Genomic DNA, 21,629 nt, shown 5'->3' with positions numbered 1-21,629 from the left:
AGTGCCCATTGGTGTGGGAGTTCACTAAACTGAACTACATATAACCAGGCCTTTGGCTGATTTTATGGCGTTTAAAATGTGTTCGTGGGAGAATATTATGTATTTTGTGTTCTAAATTTGTATTTTTATGTTGTGAACTGCTCTGTGATCTTCAGATGAAGGGCAGCACACAGATTCAACAAGTTAAATAATATTTAGGGCTGTGTCCCATGCTAGTTCTTCTCAGAGCAGGCACATTGAAATGGATAAAAATAAGGTAGCCATGGGTCTACTCAGTTTTCTTCTGACTGGCATGTAGCATAACCCATAGTCTTAAAAGTTTGGGAAGTGATGTATTCGCCAGCTGTGCACCTTATGAATTAAATGTGTAACCACACAGAATTGTATGAAATTGAACAAAACTTTATGAATTCAAAGCAAAATGTTTCTTCTTTTATAGATTTTTTTTAAAAAAATATTCCCTATAGTATTTTTGTTGTGAATCTCATGATCATAAAGACTGTGTCTAGAACCAGTACATTTCCTTTCTTGTTTTAGTGGTTTAAAGTAAAAAATTCTGCCTATGTCCTTCCCTATAGCAATCTTGAAAAATGGCTGGTAATTTTCTCAATACCTTTTAAATGCTCCTCTGACATCACTAATTTTCACATTTTTTGTTATTTGAAAATACATTAAAATGTGTTCAGATATGATAATTCAATGTTGGTTGTTTAGTTTAAGGATAAAATTACCTGTATTCCAACAGAATTTTTCTTTTAATTTTTTTTATAAAGAGTCCAGACAAAGGAAGAATCTCAAAGGGAGACAACGAGTTCCAAATCAAGATGGCAGTTCCACAGATTGAGAGGTTGAGGAATGAACTATTGCATGATTGCTGATTATGTCCAACCAAGAGGGGCACTTTAGGATGAACTTCAGTGTAATCTAAACCAGAGAAGATTTGGGCTAATTATCATCTGATAAATGGATTTTTAAAAAAATCAAATGATTTCTGACCCTTCCAATATAGCTTATTTGATATTGGGGATGGAATGGGCTGACTGAATTTTCAAACCAGGAATGTATGCATACTTTTCTCCCCTGTTGGCAGAAGTGCTGTGCTACTTTAAATGGCTTAAATAAAAGTGGTTTTTTTTACATTTTTATCTTGTTTGTCGTCATTCAGGCTTAAAGGTTCTTAATGTATTGATCTTTCCTGTCACTGGTTGTGTTGACAAGAACTGTTTGATTACCGAAAGAATTTAATATTTTGTGAAATTATATTTCAAATACTTGCTAACTTTTCAGATTGCTGTCTGTTTTTAGTAGGATCTTATTCTTGGTTGGGGCTTTATATTCTGTGTTTTCTGGCTAGGTGCAAAAGGTTGTATCCTCCTAAGGGTTTCATGTCTACCTAATCTAGGATAAATGATGGTAGATGTCAGCAAGACATTTTCAGAACAATGCCACTATCTTAGAATGGTACAAATATGTGGAGTCATCTCACCATCACACTGTGACCTAGAGTCTCCTATGACAGCTCTAGCGTTGGATAATATACACATATTGAAAAACTGACTCTTTTTCTAAACATTTAATTATAGTTTTATTTCCTTATGGTGTGGTATGTGGGTATGATTTTCTTGATCATACTTAACAGTGTTTTAAATGAATTGCTGTTTGTACAAATCTGTAATGTTTTGATTCTACCATGTTGGTTAATCAACCCTAGCTAGATAAAGAAGTTAGGTTGAATAATTGCCTATGCACACCATTAAAGTTAACCTTATGCATTTTATTGTATTACTGAATACCTATTGCCACTTCATGTCTACCAAGTAACTCAGATCTGGTAGCTTAGTAACTTGATACATAATTTTGGGGTTAGAAGGTCCATTTTCTTTCTGACATACTGCTGTGAATAATCATTAAGGGGAAACTTGATCTAAACTGCCAGATTGCTGTTGAAGATTTTTATTGATGGGTATGATGTTCATGTTTCTGATATTAATGTTGTAAAGATGGCAGTTGCGCAATTACCCATTCTTAATGTGTATTCTGTATGGCTTGCCTAGTGGTGGTTTGGGTTTAGGCAAGACACCTGAGATTCTGACTAGTGTGATTCCTTGGATATTTAATTCTGCTTGAGGTACTACTCAGAATCTCAGGTGGCCACTAACTTTGACCCAAAGGTGTTCATCAATTTGAAGACTTGGAACCTACCTTCTTCCATTGTAGAGAATTCTCAACTAAATTCTTGAAATTGCTCACTTGAAATTATGTATTGTGTACTAGCTTTGTTGGGCTGAAATAATGTGGGGAAGTGGCAACAGATTGTTTGTAGTGATGGAACTTGTCATTTGCTTGGACCTTCTGCTCTGTCACTGGAGGATAGACATTTGTCCATCCATGGTACTTTTCAATGGTATAACATCCTTTCCATATGTTTGGGGTTATGAGAAATACCCAATATCCCAATCAGGAAGGGAATGGTCACTGGACAAGCAACTCTTGTGCCACCTTTTCCATAGGAGTTCCAAATAGTTTTGTTAATTGTTGATGTTTGAGACGTAAGCTTTTGTCATTGGAGTGTGGCTGAAATGAAGAGCTCAGGAAATGGGTCATAATACCATGATCATGTTAGAATTATTTTACACCCTCTTGGTAACCAGCAAATTGGAATTCCAGCACAACAATTTTGTCCTTTCCAAATAGAACCACTAGGGTGGCGCTATTGAGTCAAAAGGGCTAATAGATAACTCTTTTTGTGCCCATTGGAATTACTTTTATACAATTAATGGCTTTGGGCTATTTGTGTCTCAGTGCCTATCAGAAATAAGCTACTTGAAGAATTGCTTTAAAAATTACCCTTTGGGGGTATTAGCCTTCCCATGTGAACCACTGGTGCCAACCCACTGGATACCAGTCTTGCTTCCATTCCTTCAAAATGGCTTGCTACACCACAACTTCCTGTCCAAAGAGGAAGTAATTTTAGCCCAAGGACAGTGATCTAAGGCAATCCTCTCCAACAAAAGCAACCAATAATATCTCTTTTGGCTTGGAAAGGGTGTCTGAACCAGATGGGGTTAAGTTGCCTCCTCCACAGATTGGAGTTGGGTATGAAGATGCCAGTGATGGGGGGTATGCACCCTTGAGGTGGAGGCTCCCCCTCTCTTTTTGGGTGGAAATGAAGGGGTGGGTCTATGGTACATCACCTGAGTTGTGGGGTAAATGTAGAGAGTGTCAATCAAAGGCAGAGCTCAGAGCTGGGAAGAAAGCTCTAGATGGCGGCTGTGCCTTGGAGAGCGCATTGAGCCTCCCTGCTTTTTTCCCCCTCCTCCGCCACTTTTGCGCAACTTTGCCCAACTTTTTGGCTACCTCAGGGGGCTCCTGCGGCCCCTAGCCTCTCGTGGGGACTGTCGTAGGGGGCATCGAGCGTTTTTCGGGCAGAAAAGCAGCTTTTTGGGGCGCTCTCCCTTCGCCTTGTTGGAAAGAAGCAGCCGTGGAGGCAGCCCAGGTCGTTGTTTTTCCTAGCTTGGAAGCCATGGCGTACCTCCATTTTTGTGCGCTCTCTTAATGAGCTTTTTTCTCCGGATCTTTTTTACCCCATCTTTTGGCTCTAATTATCGCCTCTGGCAATTGAACGAATGCAGATCGTTTGGGATTAAACGCCTTATTTTATTGTTTTTCGAAAGAAATCCGGCTTTTTTCTTTCGTTCTCCGTGTTGCCGTTGAAATATTTTGGAGCTAATGTTTTCCCACGACCCGAAACTAATATCGGGTTGGACCTGGCGCCGGTGCCTGAATCAGGTAGGTGGGCGATTATTAATTACCATTTTGAAGGTTTTTTGTCCTTTTTGAATACTTTTGATTTTTTCCCCTCGACCGGTTTGAACGACCCTGGAATGACGCAATAAAATACCGAGAATACTTGCTTCCAGGGTTACTTTAGGAAAGTTTGTAGGATGCTCCCCAGGGCTGTGTACCCTCGTGGTATTTTTTTTTTTAAAATGTATAATATTCTCCGTTTTCCCCGTGTTGATCAGCGTTCTGCATTATTGTAACAAATACCATTGCAGCGTCAGGACTTTGTTCTTGGTATTGAAAGCCATAGGCACAAACTGGGACCTTACCTTTCTTTCAACTTTTGACAGTAAATACCTGGGCACAGGACTTCAAAGCAAACACAGCCACCTCTCTACCTTTCTCTTAAATATTTAAGAATAAAAAGATGATGAGAGATACGGATAAAAGCCAAGGAGAGGAGGGTTCAGTCCACAGCAATGCTTCGAGGTATGATCTCTCAACTTTATTATTTTTTTATTAACCTGATTTCATTGTTTACCTTTTGACACCCTTGGGTTACCACCAGGAGAGAAACAAAATATATATTTCAATGCTTTTGATTTTTTTCCCTAAGGAGTGACCTTGAGCTTGCTAATATGCCACACCCTGATTTTCTTTTTTTTTTGGTTGCAATTTCTGGAAGTTGTGGTGTGATTGAAAGGCCCCATGCCATAGTTAAAAGGTAAAGCACCTTTCTACAGATGGAACCTTTTCCTGTATATTATGCAAGTTTTAGCTTCTGAATTTTGTGTTTTTGAGGGGTTTTGTGCTGTGAAAAATGACCTTGCCTATATAGCCACTGCTGCATTGCACCATTTTACATATAAGGGATTTTTTTTCCTTTGAAGAATTTGTGAAGTCTAAACTTTAGATGAAGGCCAGACAGAAGCCTGATAGTATTGTAAATAAGAAACTACACAAAGTTTTATGAATGAAAAAAAATTCATTTTATAATAAAAACCAGAACGTGTGTGTGTGGTTGACACCCTTTGCTTCATATTCAATTTGGCTTTACAGAACTTTGATACTGTTTTAGGTATTTTAATATATTTTGATACACTTTAACCAGATTTCCCCATTGATAGTAGATTCTTCCATTTAAAAGAGAAATGAACTAAGTGGGACACCTTGGAATCTTGTCTATTTTCTTTTTAACTTGGAGTAAATTTTAATGTTTGGGATTTTTTGTGTATTTTTTTTTTGCAGGTGTTGGGATGGCAAGTCTAATAAAAATATTTTTAATTTGGATCTGTCACTTTTTTGCTTAACCCTGTAGCAAGGGAATTCTAGCTGTGTGTCCCTGATAATTCTGATAATAATTTTCTGCAACATATTTACTGACCCTAGCTTGTTTTGTTACTTAAAATCCCATTTTCAGCTTTTTTGTGTTTATAATCCTGAAAATAATTTGTGTACCAACCTGTTCCTTGTTGTAAGTGTATGAATGATATATTGTGATGTTTAGATTTTAATTCAATGGATTATTAGAATTTGAATTAATACCATGTGGTAGAAAAACCCTAGGGGTTGTGGGTGTTTTCCTACAGTATGTTATGCACTAAGAGATTCAAAGTTTAAGAAATGTAAAATATTACAGTGGATGTGGATATATTTAATTGATGATTAAAACTGAAGGCAGCTGCAATTTTTGATGGGGGTGAAAAAGCCATTTGATTCCCACACCTAGGTACAAGAAAGCATGGATCTCTTTTTAGGAATCCATAATTTTCAACTCTATGAAACTCACAATTCAGACATGCAGTTGTGAAAGTCAAATTGCTGACTTGGTAACAACATTGTTTTTAAATTAGCTGGTTATTCGGTTAATCCACGTTGATAGAAACCCACTGCATTTTAGTAATAAATAAATGTGATAAACTGAACAAAGGGGTTTAGTATCGTGAGGGGCAGCAAACTAAACCTTTAAAAAGCTGTGAAATGTGAATTGAATTAGAAAATTAGATTAACCACCTCTTTGACATCCCCCCCTTTTTCTTCCCCATGGGTATATTATTTGCATAACCTCCACACATGAACTTCTACTTTCCTGGTAAGCATTATGTTAACACCTTTTGTATTGAAATAAAGATCCCTATTCTCCCCCCCCTTGCAGTTCTTCAAAGGAAGATATTTACTACTAGCAATACTTTCTCACGGGGACCAATGGAAAAAACAATATTTACTGTAAACAATTCCTCCTTGGAGTTCATTTTCTGAGCTGTTGGTTGTCTCAATGTTGTAGAAGGTGTATCTGTGGGGAAAGTACTTTTAAGAAGGCCACCTCAAAATTGTACACACACATCCTACTTGCAACTTCCTTTCTGTATCTGATTGGGGTGGAGAAACGTGTCATAGATGGTTTACATCAAGGCCTCTCTTGATTGGGAGTTAAGTGATAAGATTGGGGTGCTGGTTGAAGGGTGGGTAAATGTGTATATGAGACAGAGAGATGGGACTAGTCCCATGCTCCTTATATTGTTTTTAGGAGAAAGAAGTAACTTACCTTCCTTTGCTTCCCCCACCATGCAAAAATTGGCTCAAGATTTCTTTTCCCTAAGTGTTTCCTATGCTTTGGTCCACAAGAATACATTGTGCAGAGAACACAATTCCTACTGGGAAATATTTTGAGAACACATTTTCTTGCAGGAAGTTTTGCTTTTTAATACTTGCTCCACAGTTTTGGAATAAGGATTCTATGTGGCTCATGATCTTTAGGGTCACTTGTTGTTCTCTTCTTCTTCAATATGCCAAAATCCCAAATAATATACAACTCAAGTCCATGTTCTGATGCAGCTTGTCATTGCACAATGGTTGCCTACTATAGTTTCTCTGGTTTTATAACCTTTAATCCTATTCACAATTATAATGTTACACACTTTTTAGCCTAACAAGTGGATGCTGTGAGTGAACAGTGAATATTCTCATGTGGTTATGGGCAAGTATGTTGAATGAAAAAGCTGTGGTGGCATATTCTGCAACAAAACCTGTTATGGTTTAAGTTGGGTGGAGAACCTGTGGCTTTCCACATGCTGTTGACCTACAGTTGTCATCATCCCTGACAATGGGCCACACTGACTGGGCCAAAGGGATTTTTTAGTCCAACATCTGGAGGACCACAGGTTGCCCACCTTTGGTTTAGGTTATAAATAGCTTGGAACATTTCCAGTCGTTTGGAAAAAAGATTTCGTTCAAAGCCCAAGCTATTAAGAACTTCACACAAGGTTTGTCATGGAACCATATTATTCCCAATATACTCATGAACCAATTAATTTTAAATTCCCATACCACTGCATGTCAAAATGTTCTGCAATGCTTACAATAAAAACAGAAAATCAAAACACAATGCAATATTTTAAAAAGAATAGAGAAACACACTCCCTCTTAAAACCTGGCTTAAGTCACAGTCCGATGCATGTTATGCGGAACTAAGTCCTGTTGAACACAGTTGGGCGTCTTGTGTTAATGAAAAGCACTTTTCAGCGATGAAAATGTTTCCTGTTGCTGCCTGAAAGCTAGGGAAGGAAGATACCAGGTTAATCCTCCTGGCAAGGGAATTTGCTAACTGGGGTGCCACCCCCAAGTAGGCTGTTGATTGGGATGGGCCACCAGTGCCTCTCCAGCTGTTGCTGTTCTGTACTTTCCATCATCTTTGATCCTTGGTCATGCTACCAGGGCTGCTTGAGTTGGGAGTCCCAACAGTTTCTGGATGGTCACAGGTTAGTTGCACCTCCTGCAAGATCCTTAGCTACACCATATTTAAGATGGGAGCACCTGCAACAAATACTACCTATACATAAGAAGTTCCATGAGGCTGCACAACCTGACCCTAAGTATAAGTTAAAGAAAACTTGCTTCCAAGTAAACATAGTTGGGATTGGGTTGTTACTTGGAAGTAAGCTCTGCTGTACCCAATGGAGTCCTGGTAAACAGTACACAGGATTGGGGTATTCAATAACACATGAGAAGAGTCTGCATAACGTTATGATTTCTTACAAATAGCTGTTTGAGACTTGTCTTTTGTGCTGTTCGAAATGCATGCTCACATCGCAAATCCTTCGGTATGGCAACATTTATGTTTTCCTCCATGCACCACAATCTATAAACTAGTTAAGACTACACAGAGTTAATATAGCATTTTTGTTATGCCCGCTAACGCTCTCCCTGCAGGCTGGGGGCTTTATTTCCAGAGCAATTTCTCATTAAAGCTGTAAGCAGTAACTGTAAGCTGCATCTTGCAGATTTCTGTTAACAAGCACATTCAGCTAGTGGCGGCCATTTTATGAAGCACCACTCGTATTTAAAATGAGGATTTTTAGCTGGGGACAATGAGCAATGAGGATGGAGGGGAGAGAGGGAGAGAATTACTGGTGGGGGAGGGGGGGCCTTCATATCTCTTGCGGTGTGAGGCACGAAGCATTTATTTTGGGGGAGAATAAATGGGCTAGGTGGGTCAGATCAAAATAAGAGAATGCTAAGCATTTTACTGCAGGTCTGCTTTGTCACAAAATGGCTGTTCCTTTGTGCCGCATAGCTGACAGACATACTGCATTGCACTGTGTACTCTTTTTTTTTTTTTTTTTTAGCACAGCAGGAAGTTGCTGGTGGATAGTTCAAAGGCCATCTTGGGCTGGACGAGAGCTCTGGTTGGCTGCTGGCTCACTTGGAAACAGGAGGGTCAACAACGGCAGAGCTCTGTGTCAGCCGGAGCCCTGCCTTCCTGGTGACATCACAGTACTCTCATTTCTCACAGCCAGACAGCTTTCTGCCTGCTCCAGCCAACCAGGGCGGATTAGAAAGAAGCCTTTTGCATGCAAGCGTGCTCACTTCTTCCGCGGTGCTGGAAAGCAAGAGGCTGAGAGCAACGTAGTGATTAAAAAGCATGAAGCTTTTTTAAAAAACGAAACAAAAACTGTGTGATGGCAAAATAAAAAAAGGATGTGCGTCTTCATAGCCAGTGGCAACATGACCAATAAACCAGAATATGCCGCTAAAAAACGCTGGGTTTTCCCTTGAGTAATCTACTTCCCCTTATGCTCAAACCATTTTTGGAAGAATAGCAAGAGAACGGCTTTTCAGGCGACATACTTTTTGAGGAACGAGCTTTTTTTCAGGCTAGAGCACACTTCGTCGGCAGTCTCGTCAGATAGTGGGGAGAACCCAACCATTTCTCCCTAAGCTATTTTGCTTTAATGGGTGCAGAACTTGTGTATGTTTAACTATGTCTGATCTGGCTGCAGTTTAACAAAGGAGAACACAGTCCTTTATACTGGAAGAAGACTGCTTTTTGGGGCAGCCTCACACATTAGATCAAATTTAAACAGGGATTTCACAACAGGAAGGTTATGTTAATACCCTATAACCCCCGCACCTGGCCAGTTGTGCAATAATTCAGGTGAAGCACTTTTACAAACATTTGCTGAAATGTTTCAGATTGAGATTTAATAATGACATAGGTGTCTGCATTCATGGCTGCTGAAAAGCCACGTCACCTATCCTGGAAAGCTCATAGTTTTGGAGATGTTGTTCCCTCAGGTGTTTAGGGAAATGTACTCTATACATTTTACATATGTTTCCTCAAAATAGGTGATGTTCCCTTAACAATTCAAGCCAGCTGGTAGTGCTTTGGCAGCCTTTGAACTGAAAAGTTTGTGTTTCCTGTACTGTGAACTCTTGCTACTTAATCCCAAACTCTTTTGTTTTGGATCCTGTCTGGTGCTCCATTGAACTTTCTGAATCATTGCAAAACTCACCCTGATCTCTACACCAGAGGTTTACCTTGTGAAGAGTATAGGTCAGAAGAGTGCCTGTAAAGAACATATTTAATGCAGTTAAAGATGTAAGAGATCTGGAATGTCACAAGACTAGTGTTTGTCTTCCACCTTCCTCTGACTTCCCCATTGTTTGAGATGTGAGTCACAGATGGCCTCATTCTTGCTGTTTGCAAGCTAGCAATTGCTGCTAATTAATGTAGAAGCAGCCCAAGTAACTGGATCTGGTTTAATGAAGAGAAGAGGAATGGCCTCATTCTGCATAACTTTAAAGTGCCATTGTCTCTTATGCCAATGAACACAAGTACAGGAAAACAGAAAAGCCCTTGCTCTGTGTACACAAATAACCTGATTGCAGGCTGGCAGATTTTCAACTTGTGTGCCCTGTAACCCTGCCTCAATTTGTAATTGTTCGGTCATCAAAACTGTTCCCACCCCAAAATGGCAGAATATGGATCCGAGTTTTTAATTGCTCTGTGAATTTTCATCCGTCTTGTGGGCACTTCACACATGAAATGGTAAAAGCCAGTGGGTGATATTCAGTAGGTTTGTCTACTCTTATCAGGACTATTTTGATCTATTGGTACATGTGCACCTTAAATCCGGTAGGCTGCTAGTCTACAAATGATTCATTGCTTTCCAGGCACATTTACCTAGGCACCTGGGTAGTTTCCATCTTTTTGACGTTTAATTATCTTTAGCAGACCATGCCCACAGTGGCTCACAATAAATATTTTTTTAAGAATCAACAATTAATCACCAGGCATGCTGACAGCTTCAAATAGGACAGAGTCAAAAAGTCAGCTTCAATACTACAGTGACTAGAGAGAAAATGCAAATTTCAAAGGGGATTTGCATCTGATGGACTCTAGTCCATGAAAGCTTGTGCCACAATAAATATGTTAAGCCTTTAAGATGCCACTTTTAAGGTTTTAATGAAGTGCAAATGCCAGATCAAAAACAGCAGCGAAAACAAAAAGACTAGCTAGCCAAACTCTCAATTCCAGTGCTGGTATTGCTGAACTCCAGGGGAGCACAGAAGAGTTCAGTCTGAATGCAGGTAAGATATTGTCAATTTGGAGGGAAGATAGGCTGTATGCCTTCTAATCCCTGGATCCAGCAAGGGTTAAAAATCTAAGCAAGGATTAATTTGTTGGAATAGCCAGGCCAGCTTCTTTGTAATGGCTCCCTAAGTATGGGTCATTAAGGTAACAAAGGAAGTGGCTGTGTGCCAGAGATGACATTGGTGCCCCCCCTCAACTGGCTGGTAGTTAGAAATACAAAGTCCAGAGTAGAAGCTAGAAGCAGGAGGCAGGCCGAAGCCTGAGAGACATGCTTGATTTCTGCTTGAATCCAACTCTCTGGCTATGGGAGAAGCAAGACCACTTTGGGGTGTTAATGCTTTCAGCACCTCTAGCATAGGCTTAGGTTGTATATGTGTGTAAACAAACCATATATCTTAAATCAGGCATAGGTAAACTCGGCTCGCCAGATGTTTTGGGACTATTAACTCCCATCATCCCTAGCTAATGACCAGTGGTCAGGGATGATGGAAATTGTAGTCTCAAACCATCTGGAGGGCCGAGTTTGCCTATGCCTGTCCTATATAAACCATAGTCTCCTCTGTTCCTCATTCTGAGGAAACTGAACCCTGGGTAAAAGTAAGGGTAAAGGTACCCCTGCCTGTACGGGCCAGTCTTGCCAGACTCTAGGGTTGTGCGCTCATCTCACTCTATAGGCCAGGAGCCAGCACTGTCTGCAGACACTTACGGGTCACGTGGCCAGCGTGACAAGCTGCATCTGGCGAGCCAGCGCAGCCTTCCCGCTGGTAAGCGGTCCCTATTTATCTACTTGCACCCGGGGGTGCTTTTGAACTGCTAGGTTGGCAGGCGCTGGGACCGAACGACGGGAACGCACCCCGCCGCGGGGATTCGAACTGCCGACCATGTGATCGGCAAGTCCTAGGCGCTGAGCTTTTACCCACAGCGCCACCCGCATCCCTGAACCCTGGGTAGGCACCTGAAATCACCCACTACTCAGAGATTGGGGTGGCATGCAACAATACATTGGGTATGGGTACCAAGCTAGCTTGTTTTCACTTCAAGGAGACCCTTGTGGCATCTGCAAAGCGGGCAGCCTGAGAACATAGGGAGCTGCTCTATGCTGACTTTGGTTCCTCTAGTTTAGTATTGTTCACTCTGATCATAGGGTATAGAATGATTGGTAGCAGCTATGATTGGAGAGGCTGCGGTCTCTCCCAGCCCTATCTGGCGATGCTGGGAATTGAACCTGGGACCTTCTGCATGGGAATTGAACCTGGGACCTTCTGCATTCAGAGCAGGTGTTCTACCGCTGAGCTACAACCCTTTCCCAGGTTTATGGGCAATGGTTTAGGGTTAGGCTTAATTCTACAGCGAACCTGGTGATGTGGGTTTAATGTAAAATTATGAACTGGAAAATTGTCCTATGCAGATTAGTCTAATTTGATTAGGCTACGTTGCGTCGGGAATTTTCCAGTTTATATTGGAAACATTTTTGATGCTTCAGAAAGTGATCCAATTTAGCAGGTCTATTTGTGTTTGGCAAAACTTCCAAGTTTGTTTAGTGTTGTATTTGCAATCACTGTGCATTTATTGTTCTTAAAAAAAAAATACATGTCCTACATGCATGAAAACAGGAAGCATCCAATGAAAATGGCAAAAAAGGCAGATCGGTCTCAAGGATGCTGAATAGCAATGCTTTTTATTAGTGGACATTCATAAAAAGTGTTACTTTTCAGCTTCTTTGAGATTGAATTGCCTTTTTTGGTCACTAATTAACTTGTGAAATGATTCCCCCCCCCCCCGCCCATTCCATACTACCTGACCCTGCTTCCAGTAGAAGTGCTTGATTGTGGGCTGTGACCCACACCAGTGTTGCTTCCTAAAGGTGGTGAGAGGTGTGTTTGTGTTTGTTTGTGTGTGTGTGTGTAGAGAGAGAGAGATGGCTCACAATTTCAGAAATTATGCTTAACCCTACTCAATTTGGTTTCCCTTCCTGTTCAAGAAGACAAGAGTTTGCAAGATTCTTGTGAGGAGTTGTGGTTTGTGGGTAGGTCAGAGTCTTAACAGAGCCAGTGATGCCACAGACCAAAAACTTGAAGAAGTGATACAACTTCTTTAATTAGAATTATAGTTGCTCAAGATTCTGGCCGTGAGTTTCTGCAGTCATTGAAAGCAAGATTATTATTATTATTTATTTATTTTAAAAGCTGAATTTCCTTGGTTTGGATTCGAAGAACACAAAGTTCTACCAAGTTAACATTTTCCATGAATTTGTGTGTGTGTGTGTAACTTTGAGCCCTGGGTTTTATCCACCTTCAACGTGCGTTCAAAGCAAATTTTCACCCTCAAAGAATTCTGGGCAATGTAGTTCACCCCTCACAGAGTTACGATTCCTAGCAGCCCTTAAACAAACCACGGTGCCCAGAATTATTTGAGGAAAAGAGTGTGTTTTTAAAATGTCGTGTGTACCCAATTTATGTCACACCCAGAAATCAGTTGCATTCAGTTACGTTATACTCAAAAATAGGCCCACTGCAATTAATGGGCCTAAGTTAATAATGGCCGTTAATTTCAATTGGATGCAACCCTGTATCTCCCCCTCCCCATGCTTATGCCTGAAAAAAGTATTGTGTAACTTGAAAGTAAGCTCTCATCTGTTGGGGTGCTCCCCACCCCCCATCACATTGCTGGGACAATTACTTCATCTTTTGAGTCTAAAGTAGCCTTTGGCTTTTCCTCTCTCTTTCGGGAATGTGAACTGGGAAGAGGCTTCCTATAGAAGTTGTCAGAGATGCTCTTTAATCATGGGTGGTGGTGATGGGCCATTATGCTTGATCTCTTTCTTTGCTGCACTTTTTGTTCACTCAGTAAAACATCCGTATCCCTGGCAACCTATTATTCCCTGATGGAGGCCACATTCACAGGGTTAAATCCAAGCATCTCCCCCTCTGGATGTTGAAACTCCAGATGTCACAGAACAAGGGAAATCTTGTGGCCTTGCAGCAAAAGCAGCCTATGGGGGCGTATGCTTGGGAATCAGGCCCCTCCGGTTTGCATTCAGTGGCTGTCTGGGAACGGGCCTGTGTGATGTATTAGGAAACTGAAAAATAGGGTGAATATGAGGATCCTAGAAGGTTTTTTTGGGGGTGGGCAGGCACAAAGAGGAAAACGGTTATGAGAAAGTTTCCTAAAAGCAATGCAAACCATGAGAAAAAGTGTGCTGTGACAGTGTGTCGCATGGGGAAGAAAAGGAACTTCCTGAAAGGTTATGCCATAGTAAGTTTTTTAGTCTTCAAGGTTCCGCAAGAAATCTCTTGTTTTTGCTGCATGATGCTAAGGCCACATTCATACATTCAATACACTGTGATACCGCTTTGAGCAGCCAGTTGCTTTCCCTGGGGTACTCTGGGAATCATAGCTCTCTGATCTACACCCTTCATGATACAGAGTTTCCAGAATTCTTTGGGGGAACCCATGGCTGTTTAAAGTTGCGTCATGGTGCTTTAAACGTATGGAGTGAATGTGCCCTTGCTCTGCCGATAGGACTGGACTAGATGGGGGCAATATGGCAAAGGAAGGGTCTTTTGAAGAAGCCAGGCTTCAACTCTTTGGAAGCACATCTCGCTGGAAGGGATAATCTGTGGAATAAGATGGCCATTTTGAGAGAGTCTTCAGGTGTCCTTGGAGGAGAGAAGGGCCATCATCACTGTCCTCTGCAGATATCAGCTTAGCAGGAGGTCAATTCACACAATATAGGAACCAGGCCTTGAGCTTTGTGGCACCTGACCCTTGGAAATTCCCTCAGGTTAATTATCAGACAGAAGCTGTATCTGTTACCTTTTCTGTACCTTCTGAAGACAAACCTTTTAAGTCAGGGGTCAGCAATCTTTTTCAGCCGTGGGCCGGTCCAACGTCCCTCAGACCATGTGGTGGGCCAGACTATATTTTGAAAAAAAAATTGAACAAATTCCTATGCCCCACAAATAACCCAGAGATGCATTTGAAATAAAAGCACACATTCTGCTCATGTAAAAACACCAGGAAGGCCCCACAAATAACCCAGAGGTGCATTTTAAATAAAAGCACACATTCTACTTATGTAAAAACACCAGGAAGGCCCCACAAATAACCCAGAGATGCATTTTAAATAAAAACGCACATTCTACTCATGTAAAAACACACTGATTCCTGGACTGTCCGTGGGCCGGATTGAGAAGGCGATTGAGCCGCATCCAGCCCACAGGCCTTAGGATGCCTACCCCTGTTTTAAGTGGAGATGTTTATCCCAGTCTATATCTGCTTTGGAATTGTCATTAGTACGTTTTATGTTTTTGTTTCATCAGTTATGGATCTGCAGCCCTGGCCTCCTTAATAATAATGATGATGATGATGATGATAATCATCATCATAATCCTCATCTTTCAAGCTGGCTGAGGCTGATGAGTGTTGGAGTCAAACAAAATCTGGAAGGCACCACTTTGGCTACCCCTACCAACCAAAGTTTGAGTTTAGTACTGTACTACATTTTCAGATGAATATACATGAACAGAGCAACTTTATTGTGGATGAAATTGCTCGAGAGACGTGTTTATGAAATGCACTCGGAGATCAGGCATGTGCACCACCACTTTTAAGTTTGTTAATAGCAGCTTCCTGCAGTTGAAGGGGAAATCCCCTTTTCTACCAAAAGATGCATCACAGAACTGGGTGTGTGGCTAATTTTGCAGGTCCTTTGACTTCTCCGTATGTGGTTTGTGTTAGGAAGCTGAAAACCCTTTAGATTTCTCTGGGGAGGAAAAGTAGCTTCATTGTCCCATTTAAATCTTGCCTGTGGCTCTTGTGTTTGGCAGAGGCTGAGCCTTTTCAAATGCTGTCTATTTTCCTGTATTTACTTTAAAAACCTGTTGGTCCTTAAGAAAACTTCTAAAACATTTATTAGTGCAATATCTTTATTAGATCAACCAGATGATCACAAAATACTCAAAATATTTGCACACTATTTTTGGGACATTTTTGGTTGGTCTAATAAAGGTATTGCCCTAATAACTATTTTGGCTTATTTAGTGTTGCCCTATTTCAAAAAGTAAAAACCAGGGCATCCTGAAAGTTGTTAACCCCCCCCCCAAAAAAAAATTGGAACCCCCCCCCCCCAAATTTTGTAGTACCACCTGTCGGGAATCCCCCTCCGGACGTCAATTCCGCCTTTGAAATCCTGGTAATATGCGGGAAAATCCGGACCTGTCCAGCCCTAGATCATTTATTTTAGGTAGCCCATTGAGATACTGATCTACCACAAAGTAACCCATGTATATTCTAAATACGTTTACCCCACTTCTCCCTAACACGGGTTGCCACCGACCCAGAAAGCACACACTCTGGTCTGCTCTTATGCCTTTAGTATCAGATTGATTTGTACAAATTGGAAAATGGAGATATTAATCTCTGTGCCATGAAAAACTCCTGGTAATTCTAAACAGATCAGTTCACAGCTAGGAGGGTGCCAGCTGAAACTTTGGTTACTGTACTCTACTTTTAGCTTGGCAGCACCAACTGATCTCTAAGCTAGCATTCCCAGACCCTCTTCAGCAGAGGCATAGCTAGGGGAGGCAGCGGGCACTGGGTGCCACACCGTGGAGGGTGGCAATTACCGTGGGGCCTGCAGCACGCCTGAGCTGCACGTTTCTCCTGGGAGTAATGCAGTGGCTTGGGTGGCGTGGGGCTTACGTTTGCCTGCCTTTTCGCTGCTCGAAAAAGCGACGCGGGCCTGCAGGGCGCTTGTGCAGAATGTGGTTTGGACACTGGGATTCTGGCGTGCCCTCACCTGTCCCAATTTGGAACGTCACAAATGTGCTGAAGAAGAATAATCACTAGAAAAGTGCCTCTAGGCACATGCAGAGTGCATTTCCCTCGCACTTGAGCAACCACAGCTTCCTGCATTGCAGCTAGGATTAGGAAGAAAGGCCTGAGGATGAAATTCAAGCCCCAGGGTGCTCTATGTGGCCCTCAGAACTTTCACCAGATGGCACCCAGCACTGGCCCGTTTTTTTCACACTCTTGGTGACTGCTTTTGTCTGGTTGGAAAATGTGTTTGAACTCTGATAATGCCTCTTTCTTGTCTGGATGGAAGACACAAGAGGGATGTCTTTGTGTAGAAACCAGCCTCTGTCCAACCCACCACTGGTGTGTGGCCAATGAAAGGTTGCCCAGAAGGTAATATGGCCCTTGGGCTGAAAACAGTTGTCCCACTCTTGTTGTAGGTAAACAAACAATGGCTGGGCACATGCTAGCTTCTTCTCCCTTGTGAAACGGAACAGTTGTGTTTTGATAGGCTTTTAAGGTGTGGCATAGCTAATATGGTGACCTTCAGATGCTGCAGGACTTCAGTGTCCATCATCCCTGGCAACTGGCCATGCTGCCCAGGGTTGGTGGAAGATGGAGTCCTATAGTATCTGGACATGGAAGTCCAATAGCAGGCCAGGATCATTCAGTGTGCACCTTAAAGGGTAACTTCTGTTAAGTTGTCAACTAGCCAAGGGGTGGCAGCAGAGGTGTTGCTTAGCAACCAGGTAGAGTTGCATGATCTTCACTGTAGTAGCATGTGCCCTGATTGGTTGTATAGTTCTGAGGGAGTTTTACCTCTGTACATTTGGTTGAGTACCTTCCTTCTATGTAAAATACCTGAACTAAGAAAGAAAATCTCTTATTCCTTTCTCCTCGGATTGTACTGTTTTGTTCATTTTCCTCAGTTATCAGGTTTTCTTCTCTATTTAAGTGCTAACATTCTGGCGCTCACTGCATGGGCTGCCCCTGACCTAGTTTTATTTACTGCCAGTTTTGATATGTAACATCCTTTAGCCTTGCTGCCTGCATCCATGACTCCTGCTCCTATTTCATCCTCACAGTAACCCTGTGAAGTAGGTTAGATGTACGTGTTACCCAGGGATATTTATGGATAGTTTGAACATGGCTCGCTTTGCTCCTTGTTCCAACACTCAACTGCTCAACCACATTGCTTCTTTTACTCTTTCCCTCCAAAGACCCCGAGACATCATGTCAAACTCAGCAGCCTTACATATGGAGAGTTTGGGGGACCTGGGGTAGCTCAGTGGAAAGAGCACGAGACTTTTAAACTCAGGGTCATGGGTGCAAGCCCCACCTTGGGCAAAAAATTCCTGCATTACAGAGGGTTGGACTAGATGACCCCCGTGGTCCCTTCCAACTCTACAATTCTATGATTCTGTGTCTCAACTGAATCAGTCAAGACGCTGAGGATTAAGCAACTAAACATGGGGGCAACTCCCCTGGTTAGTTCAGAACACTTGATGATTACAATAAAGCCAGGAAATGGGATTTTATTCCTTTTACTCTTTGGGAGGAGGGCTCGTGAACATATATTTGTTGAAGTTTGAATGTCCCCTTCTCTAGTTCCCCCAAAGAGGTAACGGAGGGAAGGGCCATAGTTCATTGGTAGAATGGCTGCTCTGCATGCTGAAGCCCAGGCTCGGTGCCTAGAACACCCTCTTGTCTGAAACCCTGGAGAGCTGCTGCCAGTCTGTGTGGGCAGTATTGAGTTGATGGACCAATGATCTGACTTGATATAAGGCAGCTTCCTCTGTCTAGGAAAGGGCTGCAGTTCACTGGTGGGGCGTTTGCTCTGAGTGCAGAAAGTTGCAGGTCCAATTCTCAGCATCTCCAGGTAGACTAGGAAAAACACCCACCCACCCACCCTCTGTTTAAACAGCTGGAGTCAGGACTCCTGGCACTTTGAAGAGCCTCTGCTGGTCAGTGTAGACAACCCTGAGCTAGATGGACAAAGTATGAGGCAGCTTCCTTGTTCCATGCTCCGAGACAGGCAGTGAATACATAGCTGCTGTCCAGTTCAGCAGCTAGTGTGATGCAGGCAGTTGTCTGAATCCTCTACACATTTTTCTTAAATTTGCCTTCTGTCCTCTCAAGTGTTTTTCAAAGGCCATTCTGTTTAATTGTGCTTTTCACAGCACACTTCTTCCCTTTGGGTTATTGGTGAAGAAAACAACGCAGGGAGATCTGTAAGATGGTGGAGAGAGGAACAGAGAATCTTTTAAAATGGCTTCTGGCTCTCTGCCTCTGGAGCTGTTTGTGTCTGTTCTCCCCGCCACCTCTCTGCCTGAGTACCTCTATATTGCCCTCTGCCAGCTTCCCAAAGAAATGCATTTTGTGTTTTTGACCTTTTCCCTCTCATATTAAAATAATTCAACTTGCATTTTATTTTTTAAATATTGTATTAAACCCTGCTGGAATAACATTCCAACCTCTGTGCCAGATATCAGTTTAAAGCCATTTTGTATTTTAGCCACAAATCTTTGGATTTGAAATATTTCTTAGTTTATAACCTCCCCCTCCCCCTTTCTTAAAAAAAAAAACCACAAAAAAATGCAGTTGGCAGTGGTTCTTGAACTTTCTTTCTCTTTGGGCCACCCTTTCAGGAGAAAAAAATTGCTTGCACCACAACAAATTTTTATTGATGAGAAATACATTGGAAAGAAACAACCCATAGCAGTGTTGGATTTTGAAAAGATATCTATCTGTATTCTGCAAATAAAAACTATATTTTGATGCTATACTATCACGTACCCACTTTAGCAAAACAAAAACAAAACAAGGCCACCTAGAGCAGTTCAGGTTTACAATCAAAAACTGCCTTTCCCATGGAAAACGAGCGAGGTCCCAACCAAAGAAGAATGGCAACTTAAAATGATGCAATATGCGCAGCTTGCGGACCTAACTCATAGAATAAGAGAACAAGAAGAACATAGGTTTAAAGAAGATTGGACAATGTTTATTGAATATATGGGGGGAAAGTGTGTACATTCGAAAACGTTGGCAGCATTAAGATAAATTCAACAGTGTAAATAAGTTTTGATGGGTGTAATAATGGAATACACTGAATGGTTTAGTTTATATAAGATATGCCGGGATTTATGTTACGCAAAATGAACCAGGGAAAGAGAAGAAGGGAAGTCGTTGATATTTTATGGTAGTCCAGCAGCATCTGAAGCGCACTAGGGTGACTCACACCTGCTTAAGAATAATAACAACAATAACTTTATTATTTGTACCCTGCCCATATGACTGGGTTGCCCCAACCACTCTGGGCAGCTTCAACAGGTCTTAAGTGTGTGAACTTGCAAGATGGTTGACAATGATGAAACCCTCTCTTCTTCCTCCATAAGTCACTCAGCATCAGAAGAGGCCTCGGGGTCTGACTCGGCCAGCCAGTCCGACAGCGAGCAAGGAAGCGAGCATGGGAGCGAATCCAACAGCAGCTCGGAGACTTCCGAAAGCCAGTCTGAATCCGAAAGCGGCTCGACGGGCTCAAAATCTCAGCAGACGCCTCTGGAAGCCAAGGAGAAACCAACATCCAAGAAAGAAAGGCTCGCCGATGTCAAAAAAGTATGTTGTTCCCTTGCTGGTGGGTATGTCTAACTCAGTTGGGTAGCCTTTGGCAGAGGTGGCAAAGCACAGCCTGGTCTCTTGCCATCTACTGCAAGGTCTTCTGTTTCCGGGGTTTCAGGTTTTGGTTTGATATCCTGATATTCATCTGCCTTTGCCAACCTGCTGGCTGTGGCTGATGGGAGTTGTAGTCCAAAAGGTCTGGAGGGCAATGACTTGGCAAAGCCTGAATTGTGTACCCTTCTGGATTCTTTTGTGTGTCGTTGGAATTTGGCTGAGTTGCCTCTTTGGTTCCGCTGAAGGAAATTCTGAAAAGAAGGGACAGTTTGATTGGAAGGTTTGCAAAGAGCTAGTCATGATGCGTTAAAATAAAATTTAAAAAGTGGCAGGGAAAAGACATAGAATGAGGAATGTATTAAAGGTCTGCAGAATTAGAAAGAGTTTGTAGGAAATTCTATCTTGAAGGAGAGGTGAGCTTGCAAAATCCACACACTCCATGCTATTCCTACTTTTGTTAGATAAGAATTTAAGGGTTTCTCTGCTGGATCAGGCGAAAGCCCTATCTAATCCAGCATCCTCTTCTGACAGCAGCCAAGCATTTGCCACTTTTGGAAGCCACAAGCCATCCTTGAGTGCCGGCGATGCACCAATATAGGGGCAGAGGCAAGGAGCTTGTAATCAGTCTGTGGAACTCACTGCCACGAGATAATTTTGTTTATTTATTATTTATTTAGCATATGAGTGATGGCAGGCAACCCATCTGCATGGCTTTAAAAGCAGACTGGACAAAATCACAAAGCCTTGGTATGTTAGCTGTTACTGGCCGTGATAGTGGAGTTGAACCTCCATGTTGTTGTTTTTATTTTGATTATGTACTTTGCGATTTTATATTCTGATTTTATCCTGTGAATCGCCCTGAGACCTGTGGGTAGAGGGCGGTATATAAATTCAATAAATAATAATAATAATAAAGTTCTTTTGAGTACTGATCCCTGGTTGTAAGTGACAAGAGGAAGCCATTGGTGTCTCGCCATTCTCGCTTCTAGCCTTGCAGAGTTCTTGGGAGCAGAAGAAAGAGGGAACATCTGTCGACTGCCCTGAATCCATGGATGAAGGATGCAGTACAAATGTGATTATGATTTATTTTGCAGATGTGGGAAGAGTATCCAGATGTTTATGGGGTGAGGAGGTCGAACCGAAGCAGGCAGGAGCCCTCGCGCTTTAATATAAATGAAGAGGTAAGGGGAGGGAAGATAAAGAGGAGGGGAAAGACATTATTGGGAATGGCCAAGCCATTCTGTTCAGTGTTGCCTTTGAAACACAGAGGTGGCGCCATGGCAGCTGCATTTTTCCATTGGACGTGCCGTGCGCCATTCCTGCAGTCTGACCTGAGCAAGCAGCGCCCATGGAACGCCCCTGAACTTTCAATTTTATGATTAAAAAGTTCCAGTTACACAATCCGAATTGGAAGTCTGATGTGGTTGTGATGTAAATGCTGGGAAAATGATTGCAGGAACGGCTGTGCTTGGAACCTCAAGAGGGACACCATTGAGATGAATTC

The 21,629-nt window shown here is 42.1% G+C and overlaps 1 protein-coding gene across 5 annotated transcripts in view; it reads left to right on the top strand.

Moving 5' to 3' along the window:
* Positions 1 to 3,049: 3,049 nt before the first annotated feature.
* Positions 3,050 to 21,629, top strand: part of CHD2 (chromodomain helicase DNA binding protein 2) — a 65,809-nt gene continuing 47,229 nt past the window's right edge. For 2 of the 5 annotated variants that reach the window (XM_079954161.1, XM_079954158.1), the window contains exons 1-4: positions 3,051 to 3,789; positions 4,134 to 4,272; positions 19,849 to 20,068; positions 21,220 to 21,306. In XM_079954161.1, coding sequence (XP_079810287.1) covers positions 4,211 to 4,272; positions 19,849 to 20,068; positions 21,220 to 21,306 — 369 coding nt within the window. In that variant the 5' untranslated portion in view covers positions 3,051 to 3,789; positions 4,134 to 4,210. Of the gene's footprint in view, positions 3,790 to 4,133; positions 4,273 to 19,848; positions 20,069 to 21,219; positions 21,307 to 21,629 lie in introns of all 5 variants that reach the window. The other 3 variants (XM_079954159.1, XM_079954160.1, XM_079954162.1) reach the window with 3 other exon arrangements.

The sequence above is a fragment of the Podarcis cretensis genome (assembly GCF_951804945.1).
Source record: "Podarcis cretensis genome assembly, chromosome: 14".
Taxonomy (NCBI): domain Eukaryota; kingdom Metazoa; phylum Chordata; class Lepidosauria; order Squamata; family Lacertidae; genus Podarcis; species Podarcis cretensis.
This window is presented reverse-complemented; position numbering and strand designations above follow the sequence as displayed.